The sequence below is a fragment of the Sceloporus occidentalis genome, unplaced genomic scaffold (genome assembly GCF_023333645.1).
Source record: "Sceloporus occidentalis isolate IW3139 unplaced genomic scaffold, rSceOcc1.0.p SCAF_10, whole genome shotgun sequence".
Classification (NCBI taxonomy): domain Eukaryota; kingdom Metazoa; phylum Chordata; class Lepidosauria; order Squamata; family Phrynosomatidae; genus Sceloporus; species Sceloporus occidentalis.
This window is the reverse complement of record NW_028316990.1, coordinates 20,477,861-20,490,749: the sequence shown is the minus strand read 5'-3', so window position 1 is coordinate 20,490,749 and position 12,889 is coordinate 20,477,861. Positions and strand designations below refer to the sequence as shown.

Sequence of the window (12,889 nt, the reverse complement as noted above, 5' to 3'; positions counted from 1 at the left end):
TGCCGCCAGAGGGCGCTCCAGGACAATGTATGTGTGTGTGTTCATGTGAGTGATGGGAATTGCAGTCTGCCAATGTGCTTCTAGATCCAAGGTGCTTGGGTTGACCTTTGAAGCCCCAGACAAGCTTGGGGCCTCCATGCTTGAGGGCTTTCCATATATATATATATGCCTGCCTGAGAACTGAGATCTGCTGCCAGTGTGGAATCATAATATACTTGTGTGACACTGAAGGTCAAGAAGAACCACAGACAAGGGCCATAGGTTGCTGGCTTTATTCTTCCTTAGTCAGGGACAGCTATGAGTTTTTGGCCAGGGTTTCCTCGATGAAGGGAAGGAGCTCCGTCACGCGGGCGTAGACCCCTGGGCTGGATGGGGAGCAGGTGGCACTGCCCCAGGAGACGATGCCCACCAAGGTCCAAGCCCCATCCTTCTGGCACACCAGTGGGCCACCGGAGTCACCCTGTCGGCAAGGGAAAATCAATAGAATATCAATAGGGGTAGTTTTTCTATGGGGGAAGATATGGAGTGGGCAGCCGATCTCTGAGCTATAACATTTCATAGTGAACTCAGCACTCACTAAGCGGTTTACAGTCTGTAAACCCATTGCCCCCAACAATCTGGGGACTCATTTTACCCACCTACAAAAGGACGGAAGGCTGAGTCAAACTTGGAAATTGCTTGGGATCGAACTCACAACCTTATGGCTGCACTACTGCACTGCTGGCGTTTAACCACCGTGACGTCAAGGTTCCCTAAATAATGCAGTTTGATGGCACTTTCATTGACATGGCTCCGTCCTATTGAATCCTGGGATGTGTAGTTTGGTAGTAACAAGCTCTCAGCCTTGGAGGAAGGCAATGGCAAACCTCCTCTGAACAAATCTTGCCAAGACCACCCCATGATAGGGTTGCCATAAGTCGGAATTGGCTCGAAGGCAACACAACACACACAGAGTGCCAGAGGTCTCTGACATAGAAGGCTCGGTCTTTCACAAAACTACAGAGCCCAGAATTACATAGCATTGAGCCGTGGCAGTTAAAGTGATGTCAAGCTGCATTATTCCTGCAGTGCAGGTTAAAGCTCAGAAGAGGGGTGGCATAGCCATAGAGGGGAAACTGGTAGGATAGGGTTATAAAGGGTAGGGCAGTGGATTGTTTTGTGCTGTACCCCCGCCATGATCCACAGGGAGAGGCGGGAAATATTATTATTATTATTATTATTATTATTATTATTATTGTGGCACAGAGACGAAGATGGGGACATACCATGCAAGAGGAGGCCCCTGCAGCCCCGGCACAAACCATGACGTCCGTGATGCGGTTGCCCCAGTATTTCTTGCATTCTTCGTTTGTCAGCAAGGGAAGAGTCGCTTGCTGAAGCTTGTCTGGAGTATCCTTGTCTGCAATAAACAGGAGAAGATGTTTGCAGAAATGCACACCCACACGTGCATACATACATACATACATATATAGTAATAGTAATAAAATTTATTCGGTCTTTGACCAGTATAAATATATATATATAATTTCAGGCCTTACTTGTGTGTTTGGTCAGCCCCCATCCAGTGGTCACACAGTTCATGCCACCGGGGAAGTCATCGGTCACTTCAGGGAGGCAGACCGGAGATATGCGGGTTGTCAATCGGGCCGGAGTGGCGAGTTTCAGCAGCGTGACGTCATTTCGGACGGTGAATATGTTAAATTTCGGGTTCTTGAAAACCTGCCGAAGAGAAGGAGACCATTTGGTTCAGTCCCGACAGGAGATAATTTCAGCTTGGTCTTGCAATTCCTGGCAAATTTAACAGCCTGATTCTGTGCAAATTTGAGAGCGTTTAAACAACAATTGATATGCCATAAACATGTTCCTAAAATGGCAAGTTGGAGGAGAAAGGGAGGAAACCCAGAAACTGGTGGGAAAGGGTTATAAAGTTCGAAGAGCAGACCACAAACAAAAATGCACTGTTTGTAATAATATTATTAAGGCCTGGAACAGAGTTGGTCCAAAGACTGAATTTCAAAACCGGAGCAGAACACACTGGGAAACATTGGATAAAACTCGATGTAAACAAGAGATATGGGTCTCAGGATGTCAAAGAACCCAAAAGTTTCATTCTAAGAAAAAGCCAAATATGTTTTGGCCAAGAGATATTTGTGCGACGTAATCTTAAAATGGCAAGGATGGTTGCAGAAGCAAACAATGCTATTATTAATTATTAATTATTAATGCAAAACGTCTATTATTTTGGAGGGGGAAATTGAGACCAAAAAGATATTTGGTATTTTGGAGCAAAAAAAGACCAAGTCGTATTTGGAATCCCAGGAGATCCGCCTCGTTTTACCTACTTGGTCAATCTTTAGGACCTGAACGTCTTCACCGGAATTGCGTTGGTCGAATTCGCCCAGCACCACGCGGTGGCTTGTCCTGCAGAAGAAGAGGGAATTATGAATGTTGATAGGATTTGTTGCTGCGGGCCTTCAAGTTGTTTCTGACTTACAGTGACCCTATGGACACGATTTGCTCTGAGAGGGTTTGCCTTTGCTTTCCTCTGAGGCTGAGAGAGTGTGACTTGCCCATTGTCACCCAACGGGTTTCATGGCTGAGATGGGACTCAAACCCTGGTCTCCAGAGTCATAGTCTAACCACGGCACCATCCTCGCTCCCATGGATAGGAGGTCCACCAATTAAAATGGCCAAAATGTTTCCCCGTACATAATCTTGGTCATCCATACCTTGCAGAGTAGGCAAATACTGCTGTCCCCCGAAGGATGATATAGCATGGGACAGTGATGTGGCATTGGAGAAGTTGGGGGACGATGGCTTGGCTAAGTGTCAAGACATCTTTCTGAATTCATGGCGGAGCTGAGGTCTGACTCAAACCTCACCTCTGACTCAGACCTCACCTGTGCCATGAATTCAGAAAGATGTCTTGAGGTTTAGACAAGGCAATATCCAAGGTACTGAGTGCATGGAGAGGAAACACTGTACCTTGGATAGCATCTCATGGTTCAAGGTAGAACCTGAATTGGATTCACCATCTCATTGATATGGAAGCCATAATCCACCACTGCCCAGCCTAACTAAAGCAAGAGAAATCCTCTGAGAACATCCTTATCCATTTGTAATCTTGAGCCCCAGAAGCTCTCTTCCAAGAAAAGGACCGCATTGGGTGAGTGGCCTCTCTCCTACCTGACGTTGCAGTGGGCAGCAGTGACCACCCAGTTTTCGTTGATCAGAGACCCTCCGCAGAAATGGAAGCCAGTGCTGTCCTGGGGGGCGGAAGGGAACAGGTGAGAAGCTCAAAAGGATCCCAAGCCGCTTCGATGTTCAAAGCACACTCTTTGGAGGACATTAGTCCTCTTTGCACTGGATTGAGCCAACACTTAGGACTTCCAAAATGACTTCCCAACTTGTTTTTTTCCACTGGGAAGTCAAGAGCTACATGATGAGTGGGTCTCATCCTGGACGTAAGTGGGCTGAATCGGTGCATCCGCTACTACTGACGTTCTTTTCTGCCAGCAATCATCATTGTCATCGTCATCTTCATCATCATCAATCCTCATAATCTCATGTGGGATTTATACTGTGAAGATCGACAGCATCAACTTCACAGTGAAAATGAGGAATGGACTGAATATGTGTAAACATTCAAAAATGGTTGGGTTTATCTATATCAAGGAGAATCCTATATGGGTGAAAATCTTTGCAGAGTAGGACTTCAATCAAAACTTTATTGCTTTTGACCAAAGGTCATTGCACAGAGTAGGACTTAATTCTACATGGAAAACGCACGGATTTATTTATTTATTTATTTTGCAAAATGCCACATATATATATATATATATATATATATATATATGTGAGAGGAATGACATTTTCTGTGCCCCAAACAAGTGTCTTTTGCAGAAAACAGCATTTTCTGCCCAGAGGATAACATAAACATCTCAGTCCATGCAGAGATGAAGGTAAAATATATCATCATCATCATCATCATCATCATCATCATCTTCCATGGAATTGTTTAATCCGCCAAGCCAGTGATCATCATCACAGTTCATGGTGGCATAATCAAATGATGTACATTGCACAAAGAGACAATTCATGGTGTGCCCTGCCTGCCTCATTGCCTCTCTCTCTCTCTAGTCCCAAGCTCCCAGCCTAAGCAACATGCACACTGGGTTTTTACCTGCAGGGAGACTTGCCAGGGCCATGATCCAGGCACTGCTTCTTCTCCATTGACAATCCGTGCGTAGCCACTGAGGACAGGATGGATGGCCGGGACACCACAGCCTGCCAAGAAAGTAGACATTCACACCTAGAGAAATTCCTTGGTTTGGATTCCAAAGAATTGCATGCTGGGCTTAATCTCAGCCAGGTCTCAACAAGGATGACGATCCATAACCTGTTTGCAATACCAGTGCTCACTTCTGCAGCATGTTGAGTCCTAGGGTTGCTAGCTCAAGACTATCTGAAGACCTGAAATCACAGGACTTACAGAGATCAGTAAACCTAGATGTTGCCCATCCCTGTCCTGGCTCCAAGTGGAGAAGCCACTTTGTGTGATGCTTCTTTCTCAGGTACAAAATGGTGGCTGGTACCTGTTAGGCACCTTTCTCAGCCAGGAAAAAGAGTGGTCAGTGTTGCCTCTTTCTCCTTCTCCCTGTGACCTGTTCCTTTCCCAGGCTGCTGCCACACTGCAGAATTAATGCATTTTGACACCGCTTTAACGGTCATGGCTCCATCCTATGCTAAAACTGGGACTTTGATGTGGCACCACGGTTCTCTGACAGAGAAAGCTAAATATCTCCCAAAATGACAAATCCCAGAATTCCATAACACTGAGCCATGGCAGTTAAAGCAGCATCAAATTGCATCAATTCTGGACCATAGATGCAGCCCCGGTCCTATCAAAGACAGACCCTATGGAGCTCACCATGGGCTGCGCTAAAGAAGGCGAGGCAGAAGAGGGGCCAGATGGGTGCCATCTTGACTTGTCAAAGAAATCAGATTGATGGAAGAGCAGCAAGTCTTTATATAGAGGCCCAGGAAGGCTTGGAAGGGGAAAGCGGGGGTGAACCGGGGCTGTTTTTCCATCGTCTTATTATCTGGCCTTGATGCCTGGCTCTGGAGGGACCATGGATGGGATCCAGGTGACCTGGCACAAGGGCAGTCACAGGTGATGGACAACCGGTTTCTGGTGTAGCTGCTGTGGCTACCTTTAGCTCTTGTTTTCCATTGGAAATTGTCTGATGGCACAGATATTATGTTGGGTGCCAAGTGCTATTCTCTGTGGCTGTGAAATCTCTGACCAAAGCCAGGTGTGCCTTCAGAGGAAGGTGACCCAGGTGTCCCCTGAGATTATAGTGACAGAGAAGGACAGCTGGGTGTGATAACAAGTCCTGTGCGCTGTGTGGCTATGATTTAGATCTCCATTTTTGTGGCTTTGACTTTTGTGAATTCGATTATTCACGGATTTCATTAATATGTTCTCTCCGAGCAAAATCTAGTTCCTGCAGCGTGACTTTATGGTCAAAGTTTGGCCGAAGTTGTGCTGGAGGACCTAGAGATTGCTAGAGAGACCATTTCTCCAAGCATTTTGTAATTCCTCCAGCACAACTTTATGGTCACTTAATAGCAGATCATGACCATAGAGTTATACTGGAGGACCTGGGGATTCCTAGAGAGGTGTTCTCACAGGATAAAAAACCAGTGTATTATTATTATTATTATTATTATTATTATTATTATTATTATTATTATTCCCACCTCTCCCAGGTGGATTGAGGAGGGAAGGCCCCCGTCTCCTGCAACCTTAGCAAACTTGCCTGCAAGGTGCAGAGATTGCATGGCATGAATTCTCTACAGTTGAGTCCAGGTAGAAAAAGTTTCCTTCCCAGCTGCAAAATGGAAAAAGTCCAAGGTGAAATGGAAGGAGGCCCCCAAATTCTACCACTTCTGGACTGGCCCTTGGAAACCATTCATCTGCGATCTGTCTAAAAATAACCCCAAAGAAAGTGCCCCCCCGCGTTCCTGCCAATGTTCGATCGTGCTATCTCAGGACAGGTGTGCTTCTTCCCAGGTGCCCACTGGCCCCAGGCGACCTTTGCTCTGTGCGCCGAGTATAAAAATGGTGGAGCCACCAGGACTTCTTCCAAAACCTTTGTGCTCAGAAACAGCATGGCTGCCCTGTGGCTTTTATCCTGCCTTGCACTTTTCAGTGCCACCCAAGGTAAGAATCCACCGGCTCCCAATTTGGGGCTCTGTCCTGGAAGACATCAGGTCTTCCCATGGTTGGAGTATCTAGGCATGGTCTGATGGCAGTCGCTTGCAAGAGGTATTAATCCGTGCCTCTGCATTGCACACAGATACTGGTTTAATCCCATCTTTACTGCTATGGCTTTTGAAATTGCAAGATTTGTAGCTTCATTGAGATGCTTGAAATCCTCTGCTAGTGGGATATAAATGTGATAAATAAAATAAATTGATGGGGATGTTGCCCTCATTGTTGTCCCTAGGCTGCGGCGTCCCCAAGATCCAACCCGTCCTCAGCGGCTTGACCCGCATTGTCAATGGAGAGGAGGCAGTGCCTGGATCGTGGCCCTGGCAGGCTTCCTTGCAGGTAACAGTCGTGTTTAGGAAATGCATTCGTTTGTCAATTGGCAGCTCCTCTTTCAGTTTTGTGGGATTTTGTTTTGGTCCCTTGCAAAATGGAATCACTGTAAAGAGGCCACAGTGGCTCTGATCATGTGCAGAAAATGCTCTCTCTTTGCCGCACAGCTGAACCAATTTGGGAGGATAGGTTTCTGTTTTTAAACCTTTTCAAGGTTTATGGGTTTGGGGGGCCAAAAAACAAAAGCAAAACGGCGAGGTGCTTGGAGTTTGGGCTGGTCAATGGGGGTCTCAAGGGTCGCACTCTATTGTTGAGGGCCCTGAAGGCATACAATTCCCAGCTGTGCTGTACCTGATCCCGATCCGTCCGGGTCTCACGCCACTTCCTTCTGTGGGCCTCTCTTGCAGGAGAAATCCGGGTGGCACTTCTGTGGCGGATCCCTTGTGAGCGAGAACTGGGTTGTGACCGCTGCTCATTGCGGGGTGACGTGAGTACATAGCCCTGCCCTGGTTGTTTGGGGGATATTAAAAGGGAGGGTGAGGGCAGAGTATGCAGAGCTAGGACATCGTATAGCTGAGGCCATATAGACCTAAATACCCTCCTAAAGGGACCAGATCATGTCTGATCTTGGAAACTGAGATTTGGATGGGAGACCACTAGTGAATACCAGGAGCTGTAGGCTACATTCCAGAGGAAGGAAATTGCAAAACCACTTCTTGAGTATTCTTTGCCTAAGAAAACCCCATGAAATCCATGGGGTCACCATAAACTGACAGGTGACATGAAGGCATAGCACATGTATGTTGCACAGAAGGGTTGCATTTTAATGAAAAAGCAGATCTCCAATGACTTCACTGGCCTCTTGGCAAATCCCTCCATTTTTCTTTATTTGGGGACTGCATATTGCAGCAGAACTATGTTTCTAGGCTCATCGTGTTGAGATAAAATGTGGTTTAGGCACCTTTATGGTAAAGAAAGGCCCCCAAATATCAGCAGTCAATGTGAATATAACAAAAACAGAGGTGCCATATGAAGGGGAAACCACTTGCCAAGTTGATTCTTCTGTCAGCTTATTAAAATGGTATAAGATGAAGAAGATCTTGCAAAATCTGAGTTGCCTTAGAAGATAAACTTAACTAAACTTACGCTGCTAAATAGATTTAGGATTTTGCATGAAGACCTTGCAAAACCTTGGCTCCTTTTCCAGAAAGCTAAACAGCTTCTGTAACCTCTGGGTGCAGAAGTTTATGCACATCCCCAGACACAGCATTTTTATCAAGGGTCACCAGATCACAGCCTTTCGTTGCTTTTTCCAGGACCTCCAACGTCGTGGTGCTTGGCGAGCATGACCGCAGCTCCTCCGCGGAGAAGGTACAGAAGCTGTCCATCGAGAAGGTGAGTGAAGGAGCTAGAAGAAAGTTGCACTGTGTCTGGGATGTCAGGGGACCCTTGGAGAAAGTAGCCACAGTGAAGCCCCCAAACTAAGGCTGCATCTACATTGCAGAATTAGTGAAGTTTGAACCAACTCTGTTCCGTCTGCGGGACTCCTTCATTAATTGCCCCACTCTTGTTTTTGGCCTTCTCTCTTTCTCTCTCTTGTTCTCCAGGTCTTCACTCACCCCGAATGGGACCCCGTGGCCATCAACAATGACATTGCCCTCATCAAACTGGCTACCCCTGCGGAGCTGACCGACACCGTGTCCCCCGTCTGCCTCACCGATGTTGTGGATGGGTTCAAGAGCGGAGACCTCTGCGCCACCAGCGGATGGGGCAAGACGCGCTACAATGGTGGGTCTTGGCTGGGGTCTTGCCAAGCACAGGATAAATGCTGGGATATGAGTGAGGGTTCCTTTTGGACTCTAGGTTGAACAGAAAGGTATACAGGACGAGGAGATGTGTGGACAATGGGCCCTCCACGTTCACTGGGGTTAGGGGCTCAAGACCCCCATGAATGTGGAAAAAACACAAATAAGACTTGGATGGGAGACTTGGATGGGCTCTGCTCCGCTCTGAGCCCACAACAAACTCCAACTCCCAGAATTCCATAGCCCTGAGCCAAGGCAGTTAAAGCAGTGCCAAACCGGGTTATTTCTCCAGTGTGGATGCAGCCCAAGACAGCAAGGAAGGAAGAACAGACACAGTTGGAGGACATCTTGGAGGGTTTGGGATTGTCTTCCAAGCCAGCAGTGATGGCAATGGGCATGCTAGGGGCGATGCCAGTTACTGGTCTGTCTTGTCTCCCGCAGCATTCACCACCCCCAGCAAACTGCAGCAAACAGCTCTGCCCCTTCTTTCCAATGAGAAATGCAAGGAATCCTGGGGTGACAACATCTCAGACTTGATGATCTGTGCAGGGGCAGCTGGCTCCTCTTCTTGCATGGTGAGTGAACTCCATTATACCCAATGCACCCCTAACCCCTTAATTTCCCCCATTGCCCTGATCATTGCTATTTGGTCAACAGAAGCAGGTTGGCACCCACAAGCAAGGCATGGAAAGTTACTTTTTAAAAAGGAACACCATAGTTCCTATTACTCATTACAGTGTTTGTCACTTGATGCACTGTTTGAAAAGAAAGTTGCCCCATTAAAGGTCTAGTCTCCCTTATCCTGAATTCCGAAATATTCCAGAAACCAACTTTTTTTTTCATGGGTGGCTGAGACAGCGACACCTTTGCTTTCGGATGGTTCGGTGTGCACAAACTTTGTTTCATGCACAAAATAGTTAAAGAATATTGTACAATATATTCTATAAAGCTACCAAGGAGGCAACCTTGGAAGAACATTGTTATGCATCACACACACACACACACACACAAAGGCTAAAGTGGTTCATTTCGGCCCAATTTTTGTTTTATGAACTGGGCCCTGTGCAATAGCCCACACCTGTTTTTGTGTTTACAGGGTGACTCTGGCGGTCCTCTGGTGTGCCAGCAAGATGGCGTTTGGAAGCTGGTGGGCATTGTCTCTTGGGGAAGCAGCCGCTGCTCCATCACCACCCCAGCCGTCTACGCTCGCGTCAGCCGCCTCCGTGACTGGGCTGAGGAAACAATGGCCAACAACTGAGTTTGCCAGGTGAAAAATAAAAAACAGTTTCTTCCTCATGGCCTGCGTCCTGGGTTTTTTTGCTTTGTGAACACCACACCACATGAAATAATCTTGGGCTTGTGCTTCACAGTGTGTGAGAGAGGACCCATTTCTTCATGCATGTCTCTCGGATACCACCAATCCCTTGGTACTTACTGTTTTGAGCACCATTATGAATAGGGTTCCCAGGTTAAGGACTGTCCCAGATTTTGAGATTTCAGCACCTAACCTGAGATGCAGGATGACCGACAGGGCAGATTTCAACACCAAACCTGAGATGCATAGATGACCAACAGGACAGACCCTGGTAATGTTATTAAGCAAACAGACACATTGGAGGGCTTCCTCCATTACCCCTGCCTTGCTTGGATTCTATGTTTCTTTATTTGATTTAAATAGTGCCCATTAGCCAAACAATTTCAGAATCAAACTGCAGGGGAAAAAATAATTTGTCTTTTTGCTACCATCTCCGGATGCCCTTGGGACCCTATAATGTCCTCCCTTGCTGGTCACATAAATGGGCCCAGATCCAGACCTGTCTGGCACAGAAGTCTCTGACTGCAGACCATCTCTGAGAGGAAATGAGAGAGGAAGGGACCCTCATCTTCCTCCCCAAGGCTCTGTCCTACAGCAGTCCGGCAAAGTATTTACAGTCCATTTATAGGGGATGGTTTCCCAATAAACCTTCTCCCCTTTAAGATGGGCTACTTCACATGGCTGCCAGCTGCCCCAGTGCCATCCGGAACTGCTGCGTGCTGTTGGCCAAGTCGTGGACCCGTTCCACCATGTCTTTGGCGGCCGCAGGGGAAGGGTACTGGAGCGCAGCAGTCTTGGTGGTGGCCACAATCTCTTTGAGCATGTCACAAAGAAGGTTGCTGTAGTGGGTGACCTTGTGGCGCACGGTTTGGTCCTTGGCCTGGCGCGCAAGAGTGTCCCCAATGAAGACCAGCTTGTGGGCGCTCAGGATGACGAACTTGCTGTGGGCCACAAAGATCTTGGGTGGTTGGTTGGTGCTGACGGCTGTGAAGAAGGCGTCCACGGCGTTGGTCAGCGTGGTCAGGTTGGCCTCACATTGCTCTAAGTAGAACAGTAGCAGCTGCCGGTCAGAAGGGCACCGGGTGGTGCCACCAATGCCCCCCTGGACATGAGCGTAGTGTTGGGGTGGGGTCCAGTTGGACAGGTCATTGTCGATAGGCCGCGTGACCTCTTGCTCCAGACGTTCAAACTGCTTCAACTAAGGGCACAAAACACACAAAATGGCACATGAAGTAGAATATACATTACACATACACGCAACAACCACCTGGCCTCTTTTTCCCCACCGATCACCTAAGAAAAGTGCAGTGCCAGGCTGGCTTTCCTTAGGCTTTATTTATGTCTTCATTTATTACAGATTGAGTCTCTCTTATCTGAAATGTTTGGGACTTGGATTTTTACAGATTTTGGAACATTTCCATGTACATAATGCAAAGCTGTCACTATCTCAGCCCCCCATGCGCACAATTTTGGAATATTTCAGATTTTGGAATCCCTATAAAGGAGTCTCAACCTGTATAATATTTATATCCTGGCATACAAACAAACTCCATTCAAGAAGTTTTAACAACTTAAAACATAAAACAATAAATATTATTTAGTTATGATTTATCTAAGATATTTCTACATCACTTCCCTGCTTACAAGGGCTCTGGAAGCAATGAACAAATAAAAACAATTAAACAGTACATAGATAAAACATTTTTTTTAAAAAAAATCCATTAAAATACTTTTAAAAACCGTCTAAAAATAATCCTAAATTACAATTTGCAGCTAAAACAGACCAATTTTAAATATTAAAGGTGATGTTCAGCATCACTTTTTGGGAAGCTCAAAAGAGGTAAAGCCGAGCTAACTTCCTTGGGAGGAGAAGACCTTGTTATGTGTACCCACCAAACTAACTTCACAAGGTTTTGGGCTACATACCAAGGCCTTTTTTGACAAGCTCAAATTTTTTTCAGGCTCGTATGGGAGGAGGCAATCTTTCAGGTACCTTGGGCCCATTCTGTTTAGGGCTTTGTAGGTCAAAATGGGCACCTTGCCTATGCCACTAACTGGAGAGTCCACACTACTGACCTGTTGCTGCTCCAGCTGTCCTTTTCCTTGCCGGATGATATTGCCTCTCTCCAGGAGCTCCTTCTGGGTCTTCTCAAACTCCTCCTTTCCCTGGTTTAGAAAACAGAAAAGTAATTAGGAGGATGCTTAAGATGCAGAACATATAACAAAAGGAACCTGGTTTCACTTCTGTGGACAGCAAACAACATGGAGGATGGTCCTTCACTTACACCAGCCAACTAACCTCTATGACAACCAGAAAAAGACAATGAAGACCAAGTAGTGTAATTTGCACAAAAGCTCCAAAATCCTCAGTGGTGCAACGTTCACATTTCCAGTCCCATGATGCTGTCGAAAGAGAAGAGCTTCTCCTTGGCTATTCTCAAAACAGTTTTTCAGCAAAAAGACTCCCCAAAAGGGACCATAGCATAAAAAAAGATTAAGAACACACCTATTTTAAACATTTTGAATTGTACCGAAAGTTTACTACTACAGGAAACCCCCAATTATCTGATGGGTTAGGGACTGCAGCACTGTAGGACCTGGAATTAGTCAAAAAAGCAGGACCCATGAAGCGAATATGAGGATATTGTGGTGGTTTGCTTGGGACTGCATGCACTGCTTACGAAGTCTCTGACGCCTTTTCTCCCTGCTCATCTCACTTTGCAAGCATCCCAAGCAATCCTCTGCAGGCAAGAAGAACTGGCAAAAGAGTGGATCCCTTGCTGAATTAACAGAATTTGCCCTTAATTTACACGCATTGAAAGAGCGAGTCATCAGATAATGGAGTGTCGAAATGTGAGGGCTTCCTGTATTTTAATATTGATTTTTGTATGTTTTTAGATACATGAGGGTTTGTTTTTTTCTTGCACTCTTTTAATCTGTAAATGGCCTTAAGCACCAGTCCTCATGACAAAGGTGCTATAACTAAAGGATAAGAACTAACAACCATTTTTATTAATAATTCTTTGATTGACTGATTAATTGAAGTATAGCCAGCCCTCCACATCCACAATTATTTTTATCCACAGACTCAATCATTCGCAGCTTGAAAATATTATATTGAGCATCCATGGCTTTTGCTATCCACAGGGGGCTCTGGAACCA

The 12,889-nt window shown here is 46.2% G+C and overlaps 3 protein-coding genes across 4 annotated transcripts in view; 1 reads left to right on the top strand and 2 right to left on the bottom strand.

Annotated features, from left to right (window-relative positions):
- Nucleotides 1–270: 270 nt before the first annotated feature.
- On the bottom strand, nucleotides 271–6,801 carry LOC149306081 (chymotrypsinogen 2-like). The gene is made up of 7 exons (XM_089540677.1): nucleotides 5,823–6,801; nucleotides 4,184–4,287; nucleotides 3,187–3,266; nucleotides 2,343–2,421; nucleotides 1,539–1,719; nucleotides 1,266–1,399; nucleotides 271–460 (listed from the first exon to the last, which is right to left on the bottom strand). Exons 1-7 carry the CDS (start codon nucleotides 5,842–5,844, stop codon nucleotides 296–298), a joined length of 765 nt encoding a protein of 254 aa, XP_089396803.1. The 5' UTR covers nucleotides 5,845–6,801; the 3' UTR covers nucleotides 271–295.
- On the top strand, nucleotides 5,980–9,670 carry LOC149306080 (chymotrypsinogen B2-like). The gene is made up of 7 exons (XM_089540678.1): nucleotides 5,980–6,226; nucleotides 6,513–6,616; nucleotides 7,015–7,094; nucleotides 7,924–8,002; nucleotides 8,215–8,395; nucleotides 8,854–8,987; nucleotides 9,509–9,670. The coding sequence occupies exons 1-7, from the start codon at nucleotides 6,034–6,036 to the stop codon at nucleotides 9,668–9,670; spliced, it is 933 nt and encodes a 310-aa protein (XP_089396804.1). The 5' UTR covers nucleotides 5,980–6,033.
- A 25-nt stretch (nucleotides 9,671–9,695) lies between these two features.
- The window catches only part of BCAR1 (BCAR1 scaffold protein, Cas family member), a 30,680-nt gene continuing 27,486 nt past the window's right edge, over nucleotides 9,696–12,889 (bottom strand). For both annotated transcript variants that reach the window (XM_089540674.1, XM_089540675.1), the window contains 2 exons: nucleotides 11,804–11,893; nucleotides 9,696–10,925 (listed from right to left, as the gene is read on the bottom strand). In XM_089540674.1, coding sequence (XP_089396800.1) covers nucleotides 10,401–10,925; nucleotides 11,804–11,893 — 615 coding nt within the window. In that variant the 3' untranslated portion in view covers nucleotides 9,696–10,400. The remainder of the gene's footprint in view (nucleotides 10,926–11,803; nucleotides 11,894–12,889) is intronic.